The 21,218-nt window shown below is 38.5% G+C and overlaps 1 protein-coding gene across 3 annotated transcripts in view; it reads left to right on the plus strand.

Annotated features, from left to right (window-relative positions):
- Window positions 1-21,218, plus strand: part of HMCN1 (hemicentin 1) — a 485,682-nt gene that overhangs the window by 443,115 nt on the left and 21,349 nt on the right. For 2 of the 3 annotated variants that reach the window (XM_004767964.3, XM_004767965.3), the window contains exons 90-99: window positions 5,845-6,015; window positions 6,173-6,343; window positions 7,209-7,379; window positions 7,538-7,708; window positions 10,970-11,119; window positions 11,463-11,600; window positions 12,752-12,873; window positions 14,075-14,312; window positions 19,047-19,109; window positions 20,139-20,258. In XM_004767964.3, coding sequence (XP_004768021.1) covers window positions 5,845-6,015; window positions 6,173-6,343; window positions 7,209-7,379; window positions 7,538-7,708; window positions 10,970-11,119; window positions 11,463-11,600; window positions 12,752-12,873; window positions 14,075-14,312; window positions 19,047-19,109; window positions 20,139-20,258 — 1,515 coding nt within the window. Of the gene's footprint in view, window positions 1-5,844; window positions 6,016-6,172; window positions 6,360-7,208; window positions 7,380-7,537; window positions 7,709-10,969; window positions 11,120-11,462; window positions 11,601-12,751; window positions 12,874-14,074; window positions 14,313-19,046; window positions 19,110-20,138; window positions 20,259-21,218 lie in introns of those variants that run through there. The other variant, XM_013064227.2, reaches the window with a different exon arrangement.

Consider the following 21,218-nt stretch of genomic DNA (forward strand, 5'->3'; position numbering starts at 1 on the left):
AAAACCTAAGTATTTATAAAATCATAGCATTTTAGAAGTAATAAGGACCTTAACATCTAATGCAGCCATTCATTTTCAGGTAAGAAAAATGAACTCTAGGGTATTTAAAGACTTTCCCAGAAACACACAATTAGGGAGGGCTAAGGTAGTAATAGCAACCATTCACTAAACACCTGTCATGTTCTAGGAACCATGCTAAGTGCTTTATGTACATGTTGTTTTTTACTTTGTGAAACAACCCTATAGCATAGATATTTCAGGGCTATTTCAGATTTAAGTGACAGAAACCAAACCTAAATAAACTTAAGTTAAAGATTCTACTTTCAGGTATGATTGAGCTGAAGGATTTCGCCAATGGTTTTACTAGCATGTTTTCCATCTCTTGTCTCTGCTTTCTTCTCGTTATCTTTATTGTCCATTAAACTCTTTGCGTGCAGTGGAAAAAATGACTACTGGGAGCTACTGGCTCACAGGGGTCTTATAATCTGAGGCCTCAGAAAAAAAGAGTCTTCTGCTCTTTCTCTCAGAATTCCTGTCAGCCTCTGAAAAGGTGCCCTGTTTGATTTTGTTTGGGTCCCATGTTCACCTCTGAACTCAACTAAATCCAGATGCTTGGATAACCAGCTTGAGCTGCCTGTGCACCGTGTGTCAGGAGGGGCGGGGCTCCTGTCTGACAGCTAGAAAGAAATCCTATGGAATAGGAATGTCTGGCCATTCGTTAATTCAGTCATTTATTCATTCATTTATCCAACAAATATTTACTGAGCCCCCACTCTGTGCTCAAGGCATTGTTTTATTTTATTTATTTATTTTTTTTTTAAGATTTCATTTAGTTAATTGACAGGCAGAGATCACAAGTAGGCAGAGAGGCAGGCAGAGAGAGGAGAGGAAACAGGCTCCCCGCGGAGCAGAGAGCCCGACGTGGGGCTCGATCCCGGAACACTGAGATCATGACCTGAGCCGAAGGCAGAGGCTTTAACCCACTGAGCCACCCAGGCGCCCCTCAAGGCATTGTTTTAACTGTTCCATTTAGAATGATGAAGAAATAATATCATTCAGCTATTGATAAACATACTGAGTAAATGCCAAGAGTTGCAGTGATAGAGCATACCGGGGAGAGACACCTTAGCTGAGATGGTTTAAAAGAAGGGGCTGAGGGGATGCAGAGAAACCAAAATAAAACATGTTCACTACACTGGGTATTATATCCTATCGTGTAAATGAGGAAACCAAGATTCAGAAAATAGATGATAATTCACTAACGTTACATAGCTAGTAAAAATTGAATCAAGGGAGCGTCTGGGTGGCTCAGGGGGTTAAGCCTCTGCCTTCAGCTCAGGTCATGATCCCAGGGCCCTGGGATTGAGCCCCGCATTGGCCTCTCTGATCAGCAGGGAGCCTGCTTCCCCTTCTCTCTCTCTGCCTGCCTCTCTGCCTACTTGTGATCTCTCTCTGTCAAATAAATAAATAAAATCTTAAAAAAAAAAAAAGTGAATCAAGAATTTGAATCCAGGTCCGTCTGATTCCTAAGCCTATTTGCTTAGATCCTGGGTATCCTGATTTATAGTTCAGAACTTACATTGCATTAATAAATGTAAGTAAAGTGATGTCATGAAATCTTAAAAAAAAAAAAAGTCAAAGCCAAAACTATTCTTTTAATCTAAAATAATTAGAAAGCTGATTATAACAGCATGATATATCAAAGTCAAAAAGCCAGAACATCTGATTAGAGCAGTCTTTGTACAGATGGTCAGTTATTTTACTGACATAATGAAAAGCAAAATGATATTTGGAGATGTCCTAAAATAAAAGTCAGGTTCTTTTTTTCTCTTCATGTTGAGTGACTATTGGTTTACTGATGTTTTGCTCATTGTTCTACTGGCTTACTATTTTTGAGACTTTCCCTAGTTATACCCCAGTCCTTAAATTAATGAATTTAACTATTATTTTGGCATAATGTCAGTGGTATCCTGGGACCAGTAAATGAAAGTATGTATCTCTTTCCAGTGAAAAGTTTAGTGACATATATTGCTAGCTGGGCACAGACCATAGTGGGAGCATTTACCCTTCCCACTTCCTGAGAGGTGGTTGTTACGTTTATCATCATACCATTGCAAAATGCGCAGATAGGCTAAGAAAGCCTTTCTCATCCAGGGGTATGTCAGATTCTCAGAGATAGGGGGGATTTTCTTTTTATACATTGTTGTAATCAATTTGCTAATATTTCATTGAGGATTTTTTTTTTTTATCTATGTTCATGAGAGAAATTTACCCATAGTTTTCTTTTCTTGTAGTGTCTTTGTCTGGTTTTGGTGTTAGGGAAATGCTAGCCTCATAGAATAAGTTAGAATGTAATCTTCCTGCATCTGTCCTCTGAAAGAAATAGTGAAGTATTGGTGTAATTTCTTCCTTACGTGTTTGGGAAAATTCAGTGGTGAACCTATCTGGAATAGTGCTTTCTGTTTTGGAAAGTTATTAATCTTTTTTTTTCCTTTTTTTTTTTTCCGTGTGTGTGTGTGTGTGTTTCTTCTTTGGATTTAACTTTCTGTTCTTTTAATTTTCTGAGATGGAGACTTAGATGATTGATTTGGATCTTTCTTTTCTAATATATGCATTCAGTGCAATAAATTTCCCTCTTAGCACTGCTTTTGCTGCATTCCACAAATTTTATAAGTTGTGCTTTCATCTCTATTTAGTTCAAAATATTTTTAATTTCTCTTGAGATTTCTTCTTTGACTTGTGCATCACTTTGAAGTGTGTTGTTTAGTCTCTGCATATATGAAGATTTTCTGGTTATCTTTCTGTTATTGATTCTCTTAATTCCACTGCGGTCTAACAGCAGATATTATATGATTTCTATTCTTCTAAATCTGTTAAAGATGTATTTTATACCCAGAATGTGTTCTGTCTGAGTGAATGTTGCAGGTGAACTTTAGAAGAATGTGTATTCTGCTGTTGTTGGATAGAGAAACCTATAAATATTTAATTGTATCCAGCTGATCAATGGTGATGTTAAATTCATCTATTTCCTTACTGGTTTTCTGCCTATTACCTCTGTGCATTTGTGATAAAGGAGTGTCAAAGCCTCTAGCTATGGTAGTAGATTCATCTGGGGTTTTTGGGGGGGGAGTTGTTTGTTTGTTTTGTAGTTCTGTTAGTTTTTGCTTCACAAAGTTTGACTCTTTTTAGTAAGAATTTATTCTTAAGGGACGCCTGGGTGGCTCAGTGGGTTAAGCCTCTGCCTTTGGCTCAGGACATGGTCTCAGGGTCCTGGGACTGAGCCCTGCATCGGGCTCTCTGCTCAGCGGGGAGCCTGCTTCCCCACCCCCCGCCTTCCTCTCTGCCTACTTGTTCTCTCTCTCTCTCTCTCAAATAAATAAATAAAATCTTTTTAAAAAAAAGAATTTATTCTTAAAACTGTCAAACTTTCAGAAAACTTACAGGAATAGTACAGTACAATAATAAGATTCTTACTTAGGTCCAGAGTCCCTGCTCCTAAGCACCATGCCCTATTGCTTTTCCAGAATCAGAACTACAACTTCATGTAGCAACAAATTTATCTATTACATTTTGCATTTTTCTTTCATACTAATTCCTCCATAGCTCTCTTCTTCTGTATTATTTACATACCACAATGTTTTATACTTTATCTGATTTATATTATCATCCTAACTTTTTTTTTTCATTTCATTCATAAAAAAGAAACATTTTAACTCTACCACATATTGTGTCATTAAATTAAATTCTGGTTGGGGTGTTCTGTACTGATTTAAAAAAAGATAAAATGTCTTAAGATAAACACCTCTATTTATATGTAACAGAAACTACACAGATAATAAATGAATAAGCATCACCCAATTGTAATCCTCCAATTTAAAAAATGCATCAGTGGGTTTTGTTAACCAACAGCCTTGAAAATTGGGCATATTTTCTGGAATAGAAGATTTTTTCAATCACACAGTACATATATCAGTAATCCAAATTAATAAAAAAGTAGTTTTGAGTAATATCTGCCTTATATTTAAAGGCTTTGCTCTTTTCTTTTTTTCTTCTTCTTTCTTTTTAGAGTTAGTCAAATACTTTTTAGTCCAAATTCTCATCAGCTAAAATAAAAAAGCTCATCTTTGTCTGCAAAGTACACAGATACGTAATAAATCAACTAGAAAATAGTTAACTGAAAGAAAATCTAAGGTGTGTTTTAAACAATTTTCTAGGGGCGGGCGCCTGGGTGGCTCAGTCCTTAAGCGTCTGCCTTTTGCACCGGTCAGGATCCCAGGGTTCTGGGATCGAGTCCTGCATCAGGCTCCCCTGCTCGGCGGGGAGGCTGCTTCTCCCTCTGCCTGCCCCTCCCCCTGCTTGTGCCCTCTCTCTCTCTCGCTCGCTCTTGCTCTCTCTCTCTCTCTGACAAATAAACAAATAAATAATCTTAATTAAAAAAATTTAGGGGTGTGTGGGTGGCTCAGTGGGTGAAGCCACTGCCTTCGGCTCAGGTCATGATCTCAGGGTCCTGGGATTGAGTCCCGCATCAGGCTCTCTGCTCAGCAGGGTGCCTGCTTCCCTCTCTTTCTCTGCCTGCCTCTCTGTCTACTTGTGATCTCTGTCAAATAAATAAATAAAATCTTAAAAAAAAAAAAATTTCTAGAGGCTCCTGGGTGACAGTTGGTTAAGCTCAGGTCCTGTCTCAGCCCCACATTGGGCTCCCTGCTTGGCGGGAAGCCTGCTTCTTCCTCTCCCACTCCCCCTGTTTGTGTTCCCTCTCTCACTGTGTGTGTGTCTCTCTCTCTGTCAAACAAATAAAATCTTAAAAAACAAATAAATAAATAAATGAATACACTATTTTCTTAACAAGGCAACCAAATGATAATTTCATTACTTGGTTTTCAGCTAACAATTTTTGTGTCTGATTGGTTGTGTTAAGAGAATATTTACACACTGACCTGAAGGCCTATTTTGGCTCTTATCTTGGTTCGTATCTTGGTTCAACTGGGTGACCACAAAAACATATTTTATGAGCCCTGTTTCTAGAAAGTACCCTTAAAACAAAAATGTCGCTTGATACTGACTTATACATGAGAGAAACCATAATGTTGACTCTTAGCCCATGCACCTGGTAGGAAACACAAGGTTGTTTCAGTCTTGCGGTTAGATGGTGTAATATGTTAGTTACCAAAAGGAAGGCCTTAATATCACTCCATGGAAACTACTGGTCAGATTTTTGATGTTTAGGAAGCAGGTGAGTGAGTTATTCAGAACTTTTAATTCATGAACATTATGTAATGGAGACAGTTTTTCAAAGAGTTACAACTGTGTAAATCATCATGTTGTTGAAGGATCTAAGTGTATTTTTAAACATGAAGCTGAATCAGGCTTAAAGATGTGGTCTTGAGTCTAGGGTCCAAGTTATCATTATGGAAACATTTGTATTATCTATAACTGCATCTAGATCTGTTATACAGCCTTGCTCCTAAGTTTCTGGTTCCTTCCACTTTTCCCAGAGCACAAAGCACAAACTAATGCTTATCTAGGATTTTTCAACTTAGATTGTGTTTACATATGGTAGTTTGATTACATTCTGTTTTAATAAAATAGTCTTTTTGGGTAATAGTAAGCATTCATTTTGGCATTAGGTAGCCTTCTGAATTTTCCTATAAATACTAATTCCCATGAAAATCTAACCAGAAGGAGAAAAGAAGAACATTATTTATGTTTCCTTTGGTTCAATTTCAATTATTTTAGATTCCAGGCTAATTTAGCTTATTACTGAGTTAATTTACTTGTATAATTTTGTTTATTTAACAAATGTGGTGCTGTGACTTGCAACTATGTCCCTTGGGATATTTGTAGTTCATGGAGCATGGAGCACTTGGCAGCCTTGGAGTGCTTGCAGTGAAAGTTGTGGCAAAGGTACCCAGATAAGGACAAGACTGTGCAATAATCCACCACCATCATTTGATGGATCCTATTGTGATGGTGCAGAAACACAGATGCAAGTTTGTAATGAAAGACACTGTCCAGGTAAGAGAAATACAATGTTTATACCCCTAGTAAATTGACATCTACCTCTAATCTGAGTGATATGTCAATAAGAATCAATGTCAATAAGAACATCACCCAACCTAACAATGCTCAGGGTATTGTAGTAACAGAGCACATATATTTTTCCTTAATCCAGTTGATGGAAAGTGGGCACCTTGGACCAGTTGGAGTGCCTGTACCGTGTCCTGTGGAGGAGGTGCCAGACAGAGAACAAGGGAGTGCTCTGATCCTGTCCCCCAGTATGGAGGCAGCAGATGTGAAGGGAGTGATGTCCAGAGTGATTTTTGCAATAATGACCCTTGCCCAAGTGAGTGTTGGAAATAGTGAGTCAACATTATACTTTCTTCACATTCTGTTACGACCTTAAGTCCTTGAAGTTATAATATATTGGCGTGCCTGGGTGGCTCAGTCAGTTAAGTGTCTGCCTTTGGCTCAGGTCATCATCCCAGGATCCTGGGTTGGAGTCCCACGTGTGACTCCCTGCTCAGTGGGGAGTCTGCTTCTTCCTCTCCATCTTCCCCTCCCCCCTGCTCATGTGCTCTCTCTCAAATAAACAAATACAATCTTTAAAAATAAAAAATTTAAAAAGAAAAAATCATACTGTTACTTGATTCATCTGCCTTTGGTTTGCAATATCAAAAATGTTTTATAGTTGCTGCTGTGTCTGTATAATACCATCGATGTAGTTGATTTGTATAGACTAGGGCTATGTCCTATTTCATTTTCCTCTCTAGGACCAGCGGCAGAGTGCAAGGACAAGAACACCCTTACATACCTACTGTTAATGACATTGATGATATGTTTACAGAGCCAAGCAAGTGGCTTTTTGCCTTAATTCTGTCACTACGCTAGATTTTAAGACCCTAACAGCATCTGAATCCACTGTGTCTAGATTTTATAGTCTTGACTCATCAAGAACAGAGATCTTGTCTCATTCATATCCTTCAGTTCCTGGAATAGTATTAAGACTTAATAAATGTATTCTAAATAGAATTTCTCAAGGACTAGAATGTATCCCCAGTTTCCAGTCAGAACAACAGCCAAACCATCTGCCTTCAGAAGTTGCCTAGTCATAGATTCATATATTTCTTCTCAGTTCCTGGGGAGCGTCTTACCATACTTTTTGGATGAATGTCATTGTTTAGCACTTCTCCGATGGTTCTCTGTTGTAGCTCACGGTAACTGGAGTCCTTGGAGTGGCTGGGGAATGTGCAGCCGGACATGCAATGGAGGGCAGATGCGGCGGTACCGCACATGCGATAACCCTCATCCCTCCAATGGTGGAAGAGCTTGTGGGGGGCCAGACTCGCAGATCCAGAGGTGCAACACTGACATGTGTCCTGGTGAGCCCCCCTGACTCCTGGCAGTAGCATAAGTAAAGCATTTCACTTACTGCTCCTTGTAGCAGCCCCATCATTTCCTTTCTTAAAATGGAAGTTGTATAGGTGGGGAGATTTGAAAACCAATGGGTTAATACTAGCCACTCCATTCTTGTTCACAGTGGATGGAAGTTGGGGAGACTGGCATAGTTGGGGCCAGTGCTCTGCCTCTTGTGGAGGAGGTGAAAAGACTCGAAAACGGCTGTGCAACAATCCAGTGCCATCTAAAAGTGGGCGCCCCTGTCCAGGAGATGCTACTCAGGTGTCCAGATGCAACATGCAAGCATGTCCAGGTGAGCAACTAAGTTAGGATTTGGTAGAACCATTGTTAGCTTATGTGCAGCCTTCTTGAAGATTACAAAATGATATCCCCCTAAACCCACAAATTGTAAAATGAATTGTAAAATGAATAAAAAGAACTAGGAAAAATGTATTTTTTCCCCTTTCAAGTTGGTCTGTACCAAAGCTTTTGGCTATATTTTAGCCACCACTGCTCACCCCCATCCAGGTCTCCTTATAAACGATATGGTCTGTACAGCTGTAACTAGTAGTCCTAAGCTTGAGGGACACAGGGGTTTGGAAAACTGGGGAAAGCCAGGCTGAGATTGCAGGCTGAAAAATGAGAGTGGGACAGAAACTGAAAACTTCACGGAAATAAACAATTAGGGGACTACTTTTTCATGGATGGAAATATGGAGAACATGAATGTGGAAAGTAAAATAGGGGCAGGTTCAGTTCTAGGAAAAAGAGTAGGGGGAGTTCAACTATGATAACCCAAGTCATACAACATGGCTGCATATTGTAAGTGATGTAAAATTTCAGAAGGTGGGGCACCTCGGTGGCTCATGTGGTTAAGCATCCAACTCTTGATTTTGGCTCAGGTCATGATCTCAGGATTGTGAGATGGAGCCCCTCATTGGGCTCTGCACTGGGTATGGAGTCTGCTTGAGATTCTTTCTTCCTCTCCATCTGCCCCTACCCCTTCTGACACACATTTTATCTCTCTCAAATAAATAAATAATCTTTAAAAAAAAAAAAAAAGACCAAAAACTGCAGAAGGCATGAAGCCAGAATTCTAGAACCTATGAACCTTAGAAAGAGTTTCTTGGAGTCCTACGAAATGGTGGATAATATTAAGGTTGCTTGTCTCAGGACAGACTTCCTAAAGGCTATAAGAAAATTAGGAAGAACAGTTTCACACTGTTAAAGTGCTAAGATACCACTGAACTTTCCAGAGTCTTAAGGTTGCTTTAGAAATAAAATGTCTGAAAATCAGGAGGTCTCATTTGGCAGAGTGAAAGAGAGGAGTTACGTGAAGGGGTTTATAGGATCTAGAAAAGCTAAAAGGATGAGTGTTTATCAGTCAGCTTTCAACATATCTTGTCAACGTGTCAACTGATTACCAGGGGTTTTGAGGTTCTAACACGTAGGCATGGTGACAGTCCTAGTTTTAATTGAGACATTTTGTAGCTCCTGAACCTTATTACAGGTCACTGTCAAGGGATATTGCTCATCTAAGGGGAATTATTCCATCATGGGTACAAGGACCCCAATTGCAGAAGGAAGTCCAAATAGGTAGACAATTTGGATTACAGAGTCTGGCAGAGAACTTCGAGGATCCCAATTAACTACCCAGAACTAGGAGACATCTGTTGAATGCTGGGATACATGCTTCTCTGGAGACTAGAGAACCAAGGTCAAAATGGTAAAATGACCCAGGTTAAATGACCCAGAAAACTAAATGAATTAGTGATCCTTCTACTCCCTTTCTTGCTTAAGAGTAAAAATAAGAACCAAAATGGCCTCCCAGGTCCTGATTGGCCCTACGGTTTACTTTCCGGCATCATCTTGCAGTATGGTTTCCAGCACTCTCCATCCTTTTCTCCTTTTGGTTTCTCAGATATGGCAAGCCACCACCTCTCAAAAGGGTGCCCCATGCTATTTCCTCTACCCAGAAAGCCCTTGTCCTACCTTCTCTGGCTTAGTTAAGACCTAACTTTCTTCAGATCTCCAATCTATTTTTAGTTTCTTCTCAGACTCCTCTAGGTAGTAGATATCTCATATATTAGTACATTTCAATTTTACATTTATTTGTGGAATTCTAATTAATGTCTGTCTCCCTCTTTCAGATATAAGCTCTATGAAAGCAGCCCTCGTGCCTTGTTTTTTTCTTTTTTATTATTGTATCCTTGTATATTATAGTCTATGTGTAAATGAACAAATGAATGTAATACAGAACATGAAGGTTGAATCTATGTGAAAAAACAAATGTATTCTCTCACAAATAATCAAAGTAGTGCAAATTAAAATGGTGAAATACTGTACTTACTGATTTTTCTGAGATTGAATACAATTGTATTTCTCCCTGGTATATAATACAGAATAATATCTGAAATATCTAGTGATTAAAAATACATATATAGGGGTGCCTGGGTGGCTCAGTGGTTTGGGCTGCTGCCTTCGGCTTGGGTCATGATCTCAGGGTCCTGGGATCGAGCCCCGCATCGGGCTCCCTGCTCTGCAGGAAGCCTGCTTCCCTCTCTCTCTCTCTCTCTCTGCCTGCCTCTCTGCCTACTTGTGATCTCTCTGTCAAATAAATAAATAAAATCTTTGAAAAAAAATACATATATAAATATGAAGTAATGAATATTTATGAACTTTGTTATCAGCTTCTTCCCAGTATGTTCCCTTCTCTTGCTAAAGCATGCAGCTCCCTTAAAAGGCTACCTATTCTGTGTCAGTAGCTAGTAATTTTGTTGAACAATGGAAAGAAGGCATAAAATGCCTGTAGAGATGCTTTTTTAAAAATGTGTAGTTGTTTTCAACCTAACTGTCTCTGTATGAATTTTATAGCACTTTCTGCTTTTAAAAGTAAAGTATAGATATTAAGGAAAAGTTGGTAAGCCTTCCATCTGAAACCCAAGCCTGAACGATACCTGTTAGATCCTCCACACATATGTAGACAACGAGCTCAGGAGTTGTTTAGAGGTGATCCCGCCTTTCCTTCTGTGCTCTCACGAAGAGGCAGTAGGTGAAGGAGCATGGGTCTTGATTCTGAGCACATCTGTGTTCAGATCTTCCTTTAACCACATATGTCCCTGAACTTTATTTTCCTAGTCCATAAACTGTGGCCATCTAAAATGACTTTGTAGGATTTTTGACTGGATTAAAAGAGTTAACTTATATTAAGTGCTTAGTATATAGTACACGACATGCTCAATAAACCCTCATTATTATCATCATTTCATCACCATCAACAAAAACCTTCTTTATTTTGGCTTTGGGGCTAGGGGCTGATTGTAGTCTTTGGACTGTGAAATAATGCCACTATATACATAGATTGGAAGGACCCTAGATTTATGTGGGATGATGAGTGTTACATGAAAGTAGAATGTTTTGAAAGCTTATTTATTTCACTCTTAAATTCAGATGTCATATGATATTTTAAATGTTTGAAAGATTTGTAACATCTTTGAATACTGGCCTTCTTTTCTCCCCTGTAACATCGATGAAATTGTTTCCTTATCCAAGAATGTTTTCTCTTCCCGCAATAGGTGGGCCCCAGCGAGCCAGAGGAAGTGTTATTGGAAATATTAATGATGTTGAATTTGGAATTGCTTTCCTTAATGCCACAGTAATAGATAGTCCTACCTCTGATACTAGAATAATACAAGCCAAAATTACCAATGTACCTCGCAGTCTTGGTAAGTCTCTGCTTAGAAAATTTGTTAATAGCCTCTTTTTAAAATCTGTTATTCTTCACTTATTTCTGCTTAAAATTTCTAGATGATGCCACTACTAAATGATTTGTATGGTAGTCCTTAGTTCTATCCCAATGGTAAATTCTTAAAGACAGGTGAGATACTGATACTTATTTTGCTCTTACTCAAGATTATTTGGAATTCATCCTTATATGTAGAAGGCTCTGAAAATAATTACAATTCATCCTTATATGTAGAAGGCTCTGAAAATAATTACAATTCATCCTTATATGTAGAAGGCTCTGAAAATAATTCCTTGTCACCTTACTTATCCTTTCTTCTTTAGGCCCAGCAATGAGAAAAATAGTTTCTATTCTAAATCCCATTTACTGGACAACAGCAAAGGAGATAGGAGAAGCAGTGAATGGCTTTACCCTCACCAATGCAGTTTTCAAAAGAGAAACCCAGGTGGAATTTGCCACTGGTTAGTGCCAGCTGAACTTAATATTGTATTACTATAAAAAATACGATTGCCTTAAAAGTTGCTGGTTAAGAAAAATACGTTTATATATACTCGTCTAGAGAATAATTTTAAAGTTTTTGATGTAGTCTTATCATACATGATGTAAAAGCAATTTCATGTTTCCCTGTAAACTTTTACTGGCATGGATCTATACGAGGCCTTGTTTTTTTTAAACACTATAGTGATTTTTTTTTTATCATCTTTTCTATATATTTTCTCTTTAAATCCTCAGAGAGGGTTTTTAAAGGCCAAAACACAGCAGGAAAATGAGTCATTGCTATTAAGTAAAGACTTGTGTCTCGAACTTGAGGTTCATCTAGGATACCTTATAGTGATTTTTTATGAAAAAGGTGGAAGTAAAAATAAGCAAATTTACAGACATTTCACTTTATGTTAGTCTTAATGAATATGTATTAGCTATTCATGGCCCTTTCCAAGTGCATACGTATTTTTATTGAGCTCCATTACAAGCCTCTTCTTGAAGAGGTGGACAGCCTCAGTGGTAGTGCTCTGTGAAGAAGGGCTGAGAAAGGGGCTTCAGCCAGCCTGGAAGACAAGCGGGTCTTTTCATGGTCATCTGCTTATGAAGATGCCCCTTTGCTGCTTCTGGAAGCACCAGAAAGAACAAAGCCTTATGGCTAGAGTTCCGGTTACTGCCAGTCCACCTGGTGAAGCTGCCTGTCCCTTCTCATAGACAGTCTTTGCAGAACTGTCTTGCTATTGCTAGTGAGTTTAAAGTGTGGCATCCTGGTCACCTGGTTGGCTCAGTCAGTAAAGCCTATGACTCTTGACCTCAGCGTCATAAGTTCAAGCCCCACATTGGGCACGGAGCCCACTTAACAAACAAAATAATAACAAAATAAATAAAGCGTAGAATCTTTCACATAACCACATGCCACATTTTTGCTGCAGAAAAAGAAGTTTTAGAACATACCATTCAATGAGCCCACTTCTTTCATTCAGGGACTAAATGTGCATTTAATTCTTCATGGTCTATGCTTATTGAAGTTTGAAGGAAAATAACAGCTGAACTGATATATGAGGTAAATCTGCTCGGTGCTTACACCACCATATATTTTTTGCTGTTAAAATGAACCAATTGTAATCCCCAGGAGAAATCTTGCGGATGACTCATGTTGCCCGGGGCTTGGATTCTGATGGGGCTTTGCTCCTCGACATCGTTGTGAGTGGCCATGTCCTCCAGCTTCAGTCACCTGCTGAAGTCACTGTAAAGGTAAAATGTCAGGATAACTTGCCTTCACTGGTTTTTGGTAAGAGCAGAAATCGAAGACTCGTAGAAAGAGCGCAGAGACCTTATGTAGTTTCCCTTGCTTGCTCAGGGGAGTAAATCAACCATTAAGGTTAGAAATGCCTCGTTTGTGTTTGTATAGAAATCCTCAGGAATAAGTCTTTATACACTGTTACTGGTTTTATCACCAGTACTACTTACTGGTTTATTACTGGTCCTGCTCACCGTGACCAAAATCACTGCTATCTGGATGTAGGTCATCTGTTTAATATTCTGCAGATAAAAAGAATATATAACTGTTATGTAAAAAGTTTTGTATATCACCCCTAAAAGTATTTCAGAAACTAAAGAATGATAATCACCCTTTCATGCCCTTTTCTTTGCACTTGACCTACAACTTTGAATCCCTTATTAAACTATAATTGATGACAGTAAAATCAGGAAATCAATATAGTTACAATTAAAAGCTTCAAACTTTATTTCCTGAGCACTATTTTACAATCACAATTTTATTTAGAGCTACAGTTGACCCTTGAACAGTGTGGGGGTTGAGATGCCAGCTCCCCTGGGCATTCAGGAGTCACGTATGACTTTTGATTCTGAAAACTTAACTACTAGTGGCTTACTGTTGACTAGAAGCCTTACCAATAACACAAACAGTCAACACATATTTTATATGTTATATGGATTATATACTATGTTCTTAAAGTAATCTAGGGAAAAGAAAGTGTTAGTAAGAAAATCGTAAGGAAGGGGCGCCTGGGTGGCACAGTGGGTTAAAGCCTCTGCTTTCGGCTCAGGTCATGATCCCAGGGTCCGGGGATCAAGCCCCGCATTGGACTCTCTGCTCAGCAGGGAGCCTGCTTCCCTTCCTCTCTCTCTGCCTGCCTCTCTGCATACTTGTGATCCCGGTCTGTCAAATAAATAAATAAAATCTTAAAAAAAAAAAAAAAAAAGAAAGAAAGAAAATCATAAGGAAGTGAATTTGCACTGAACAGTACTGTACTGTATTTATAAAAAATCATATATAATGACCCCCACAGTTCAGATCATGTTGATCAAGGATCAACTGTATATATGTTTAGCACCTTAGCTTTTATTTTTCTCATTCTGGATCTCACCGTACCCTCAGGAAAAATAATCAGAGGAGCCATACTGATCCTCAAATTGATACTATCTTCCTCAGGATTACACAGAGGACTACATTCAGACAGGTCCTGGGCAGCTGTATGCCTACTCAACCCGGCTGTTCACCATTGATGGCGTCAGTGTCCCATACACATGGAACCACACCGTTTTCTATGATGAGGCACAGGGAAGAATGCCTTTCTTGGTAGAAACCCTTCACGCTTCCTCTGTGGAATCTGACTACAGCCAACTGGAAGAGACACTGGGCTTTAAAATCCATGCTTCAATTTCCAAAGGTACCTTGGGTAAAGGAAAGTCCAGATCATTTTTCCATCCAGTCCTTTCTAAAAGGGTAAAAGAGGGGTGCCTGACTAGTTCAGAAGGTATAGCATGTGGCTGTCAGTCTCGGGGTTGTGAGTTCAAGCCTCACATTGGATGCAGAGATTACTTAAAAATAAAACTGAGGGGGAAAAATGTATTTAATACCTAAAAAAGGGGGAGTGGGTAAGAGAATTACATCAATGCCATTCAGGATAGGGATATTAGGGCACAGACTGAACCTAATGATACCAGGTTTTCATGTATGTTGTCTATGTGTTGTGGGAGGTAAACCCCTTTGAGAAAGCCAGTCCCACGGGAGTTCTAGTACATTTAAATTACTAATATGCTTGTCCATCTAACATGGTGGAGTTATTGTTCTATTCTAGATATGCAGAAAGCTTTAGAAAATATTTCCTTGTCAGAATAATGTTTTCTTTGGGTGTTCAAGATCACCATTCTTATCCTGACTCTTGTATTTGTCACCGAATTTTTTTAATTCCTGAAACATAATGTAAAAGTAAAGTATATCTCATCCTAAATTAGTTTTTTAAAAAAAGTTTCCCTATTTTAAGAGCAGCTTTCAAAAATTGTGCAGCAATAATCAGTATTCCAACTGTCATTTCTTACTCCTGGACATTATAATTTTGCAACTGTTTTTCATTTTCTAAGCATAGTTCTACAACCCTTGATCTCAGTGGTCTTCCTATGCTGTGTAGTTCTTGTGTCTGTATCCTGAAATCCCTTTCTGGTCATAAGAGACACCCAAACAGTCAGCATCCCGTGTTCCATGAAGTGTTGATGCTACTGGAGACTTGCATGTGATTATGTTATGGACGCTAAGTATTTGAATAACTTTAACTTTGAACTTTAGGCTCCTATGAATACAGTTAAAATGATTCATACTGGCCTTTGCTATGCACTGGCTTTCCTAAAATAGATCCAAGTAGATAATAAGTAGCATCATTTTATTTTATCATGCTCAGCAGATACACTAAAAAAAACTCATTTTCACGTATACTCTTGCTTTCATCAACTGGGGCACATTCGAGCTCTGTGTTCTTCATCGACACCTGTCGGAACCACATCACTAAATTTGAGGCCATGGTCATCTAGGAAAACATGTTCACAATTTTTTAGATGATCGCAGATTCCTGAAGCCTCAGAGCCTGTAGAGTCCCTAGCCCCACATGACCTTCACTCCCATGTTGCTAGCTACCACGTCCTCATTTTACTGTTGTCACACATGTTCAGGTCACTGGGACAAAGGAAAAGAGCCACTGGAATGAAGAGTTCTGTTTCTCTTGCTCAGCAATGCCCACTTTTCAGGTCTAGCCTCTGTTTCTATTTTCCGGTACTCCATATAATTAAAAGAAGACAACTTTGCATAATACTGTGGTTAAAAATGAGTCTACACCCTCTCGAGCAAGAAGAATTAAAATTATTTTGAAAAACACGTACACTTTTTATTCAGTCATGTAAATTCTCTAAGCCTGAACTACTTGAAGATCTGTAACAGTTTATTTTGGGAATCTGGATCCCGCAATAGACAGAAACACACTCTAGGACACTTATAACCCCTTACTATTCTTAGATACTATGATTTTATGAATTACATCTGATACCTGTGCACATTTGTTAAGGTTCCTGTGAATTACAATTGGGTACTTCCAATTTCTTTTTTAAGTGACCACCAGGGGGCAAGCTTGCATTCTTGGTTGCTTAACCGGCATGTTCTCTCTTCTCTGTATTGGGTCTAGTCTAGAGCTATGGTTATAATGCAGTTAGAATCACCTAAAGAGCTTGATGATAGTTCATATTTCTAGGCACAAAGGCTTTGGCTTAGCTAGTCTTAGGTAGGGTCTGGAAGTCTGTATTTTTAACACAGCCCCTAAATGATCCTAATTTATCTAATCTGCACACAGGCATTTGGAAACTGCTGGTCAAGTCAACTCACAAACATGAATCAATATAATTTTTTTTTTTAATTTCACATCTTTAAAATAAAATGGATTTATTTTTAAAAATAAAATTATAAAATACATTTATATCTTACAAATTAATCAAGAAAACATCAGAAACAATAACAGAAAGATAAATTTAACTACAAATACATTTTTTAAAACTTCTTGATAGGAGACAATGACAAAATTGAGAAGCTAAGATATACACCAAGAAAGAATATCTGCTTTACGTATTATAGATAACTATAAATAACCTTAATATGTACAAGGCCCTTAAAAGTCATTAAGATAGAGCACCTGGCTGGCTCAGTCAGGAGAACATGTGACTCTTGATCTTGGAGTCATGAGTTCAAGCCTCACATGGGTGTAGATCTTGCTAAAAAAATAATAAAAAGCACTGTAAAAAAATCAATAAGAAAAAGACAACACCCAATAAAAAATACATAAAGGCTGTGAACAGGAAATTCCTATGAACAGGAAGAAATAATAATGACAAAATGAATGTGAAAAACTATCTAACTTCATCAACAAGCAAAAGAAATATAGACTAAAATAATGAGTTACTATTTCCCAGTTATCATTGTTAGAAATATGAAAACAATAACCACTCAGCATTGTATTTCAATATGAAAATCTTTAGACATTACTATACTAGAAGATATTAGAGAAGGATTCATAATGGCTGAACCTATATATAGATCTCTGATATGATTTTTTTTAACATTTAGTAATTCTTGGTAATGTATGGAGTAAAACAGTGTACAACCAGTCATCAATTTATAAGATGGTTGCATTCCTGGAAAATTCATTGTATATTTGAATCACACAAAAAATGTTTAATATGCACGAGATAGGTTCTAGGCTTTGACAATTATATGAAAATCTTTCAAGGCAAGGGACAAATCTTCATCTTGCATCATTATCCCACACATTGCAGGGTGATAAAACTTCCCCAGGTTCTGCCCCCTCACCAAATTTTAATAGACCTCTCTATCATCAAAACAACCAAAGTATTTCTGCAAAACATCCCAAATGTTACCCTGATAGATGACATCTCCCCCATTGAGAATCCAAAATATAAAACTACTATCAGATAATAACTTATTATATGACACATTTTTTCCCACAATTATAGCCTCCAACACAGTGCCCTATACAACTTACTGGTTGTGGTAAGGAATGTATGAATCAGTAAATAAATAAAACTGAAGCATGAATTAAAATGACCACCTGAGTTGTATTCTTGAGTTCAGGATTAAAACAGACTTGCATCTAACTCTTTGCTCTGGTTTATATTAGTTCCGACTTTAGGCAATTTACATAATCTCTGTCTCAAATTCCTCATGTTGCAAGCTTTGAATGAAATAAAGTGCAGGAAGCTCGCAGCCCTGTGTGACACACAGAAACCATCCAATAACTAGATAGCTAGACAGGCTGGACATTTCTATCTCATCCATCTTCTTCCCATTTTCTTGCAGGTATAGGAAAACACATGCTCTCAGGGTCATTGTTGTTGTTTTGTTTTGTCTTCAGGGTCATTTTTATACTCAGGGTAGAAATGCATCAGGAACCTCTGCTTTCTTGTCAAGGTTTCAGGCAGTTTGGTTACCTAAAAAGAGCAAATTGGACTTGCCGTTTTAGTCAGATTTTCACTGGAGTAGTGTTTCTTACATTCTCCGAATACATAGATATATAAAACTGTTTTGAACAGTTTCATGTCCTCAGCAAAGCTCAAACAATATTGTTATCAGAAACTCTCCAAAGTAAAATGAATTTGAAAAATTAATGCCTGGACTCCCTCTATGAAAAGTATCTGAAGCAATAATAAAAAAACAAGCACAGTTTTATGCACTTAGAATTGAAAGAAAATCAAAGATAATTTCTGAGAGATTGAATATGAACTGAACATACGATGTGAATTAAATAAAATTTCCTTCAAAAGAAATTTACTGTATTAATGCTTATCTTTTAGTTTGTGTGTTTGAGCGTGTGTGCACACACATATTGCTTTGGTAACTCAAAAGGCATTTTATTTAAGTTTTTACAGGTCAATAATATTTGAAAAATATTAGCTAAATTGCTTAAACCAGTCAAGGCAGAATTACTTTCTAAGGAGAGAGATTTCCTAACTAGCTTATTTATTCTTGTTAATGTGTTTGTTTCTGACATCTAACTTAAATCTGTTCTATCACAGTACACCCATTAGCCCTTGCTTGGATACACAGGAAAGGAAAACACTTGGTCACACGTAGGGGACTTTGACCCAGCTGCTTGCAAGTTGCAAGTGGAGGAGATCCACAAAAGGAGAGGGTTTCTTCATTAGAGCTTCTGGTTTTCACTGGCGTAAATTATTTTAAGTGGCTTGAAAATAGTGCTCCTAACTCTAGAACAGACAGAGTAAATAATGGCTAGAGGAACAGGACTTTGCCTGTGGTTATGCCTGGCGTACACATTTATCTTGGATCCTTTTTTCATTATCACAGAACAGTTTTATTTCATTTTTTTATTAATATAAACAAAATCTGTTTCCAATGGCTGCTTGCCAACAATGTGGACTCTGATTCATTTTTTTTAGTTCTTGGTTGGGGAACAGGAAAAGTTTTCCATTCCTGCTTGTTTTCACCTATTGCATATGTTGCGTGATGTGTTCCATCTTTGGCATCTCTTCCCAGGGAAGAGTGTCCTGGAAAGAAACAAGGTGCTAACATTCTAACAAGCCCGTTAATTTGGCTTTTCTCTCTGTGGTAGGAGATCGCAGTAATCAGTGCCCCTCGGGATTTGCCTTAGACTCGGTTGGACCCTTTTGTGCTGGTAAGAACAGAAATAATGCATTTTTATTTTTATAAAAAAGAATTAGGAATGGAATCCATTTAACGGATATCTATTGCCGTTTTGCTAGATTCTTAAGTATCACAACAGGCTTAGAAGTGTCCCATTTTATAGGCGAGGAAGTTGAGATGTGAAGTTGAGTGGGATGCCTCAGATCACTCAGCTAGCAAGTGTCAGAGCTAGATTTAAATTTAATTTGAAGTTTAATTTCAATTTGACCACAATCAAGTGTGTCAGGGATCCTAAGTAGAGAGGTGGAATGGGCACAGGGACAAAACACTGGATGCCGTCTGGTCATTTACTTGCCATGGATATAAAACACAATAATAATCCAACTCTAAGTCACCTAACCCTAACGCTTAGAGGACAGGGCAGCACCCTGCACCAAGGACTACTGACTAAGCCAGACTCACCCCATCCAAGTACCAGTACAGGAGAGTCACAGATAAGTAAGCAGCTGAGCAAATGCCTAGAGTAGCTCAATTTGCACACCCAGAGCCTTCCTTTCCCTAGTAGGTGATATAATGTAGTATATAGTGGTAGAAAAGTGATCTTTAGAAGCTGTACTGTCCAGGTTCAAAGTTCAGCTCTGCCACTAATGACCTGTGTGACCTTGGGCAATTTCCTTAACTTCTTTTTTCTTCAATTTTATCACGCAAAATGGGGATGGTACTAAAAATGTCTGTCTCCTAGGAACGTTACGAAGAATGAGTTAAGGTAGGTAAAAAACGTTTAGAGTACAGGAAATGGTCATTGTACCTTAGCTGTCATCTTGTTATTTTAGAATTAAACTAAACATCTAGTCAGTATCAAAGATAATTTGGGGACCCAAAGTTAATTTTTATTTAGCGTTTCTATTTTGTGGCGCTTAGAGCATTTTCTGTTACATTCGATTCGATGCATTGTCCTCTGTGAGCAATTGTTCTATGAACAGCTATTATCATGGCCTTTAATGACTTCTAGAAAGCCAGGGAATAACACACTCATGGGTCCCTTTGTTTCTTGTTTCAGATGAAGATGAATGTGCAGCGGGGAGTCCCTGCTCCCAGATCTGCCACAATACAGTGGGAACTTACTACTGCTCCTGCTTGAAGGGCCTCACCATAGCCGCGGATGGAAGGACTTGTCAAGGTAGCCCCAGTCAGGCAATGGTCACAGAAAGCTCTGGCCCAGGAAAAGGGCGGTAGAACAGTGCTGTTCTCGCGTACTCTTTCTGCCCCCACGCTGGCAATAAACAGATCATCAGGCCGCCTGAGATCTGCTGCCACAACTCCCTTCACGAGGGGCGCTACCCAAGCCGGGAGACCTGCAGCCACTCATTCCACCCCCACCACCCCCTGAAGAGAGACAGGCAGGACCAGCATCGCGTTCATTTTACAGTGACAAAACTAAGAAATAAAGAAGTTATAAAGAATTTAAGTAAATTGCATAATCCTGGTAACACTTTGGGAACATTAAAAAAAAGTGCTTTGTTTTTGAGTAAAGTGAACACATAATGTTACATTATTTTAAGGGGCACAACTGAGTGATTTGACAAGTGTATACACTGTACTGTGTTCGCCACAAGCCTGGCTACCGACTGTCCCAGTGCGCCAGTACGCCGTCCAGTATCACTGATGCTGTTCTTCATGCCGTGTCTTGAACTCCCTTGACTTATTCATTGCACAACCGAGAGCCCACACCTCCCCCTCCTCATCACCCATTTTGCCCATTTCCTCACCTCAAAAAACACTTTCTATCAGACTCCGCATAGACTTCCAAATTAGAATTGTGTGAGAATCTGGTTTATAAGTAAATTTTAAAATGATGAAAAGAAGAAAGGATTTCTCCCTCTGTGTCTGAGCAGACACCCTTCTAAATGCAAAACAGAGACAGAGTGTAAGGTCTGGGGGCGGCGAGGATTAACATTGTGGAATGTCTGGCACGACTGAGCACTTTGTGTACATTATTTCCTTTGATTTCCAAAGTAATGCTGAGAGACAGGTCTTATCCTCACTTTACAGATAAGAAAACTGAGTGTCAGATAGGAGAAGTAACTTTTTTAAAGCCACATAATTAATTTTCGGTGGTTTAGCGGTTACCGTAGTGTGC

This window comes from Mustela putorius, unplaced genomic scaffold (assembly GCF_011764305.1).
Source record: "Mustela putorius furo isolate JIRA1106 unplaced genomic scaffold, ASM1176430v1.1 tig00537335_pilon_pilon_pilon, whole genome shotgun sequence".
Lineage (NCBI taxonomy): Eukaryota > Metazoa > Chordata > Mammalia > Carnivora > Mustelidae > Mustela > Mustela putorius.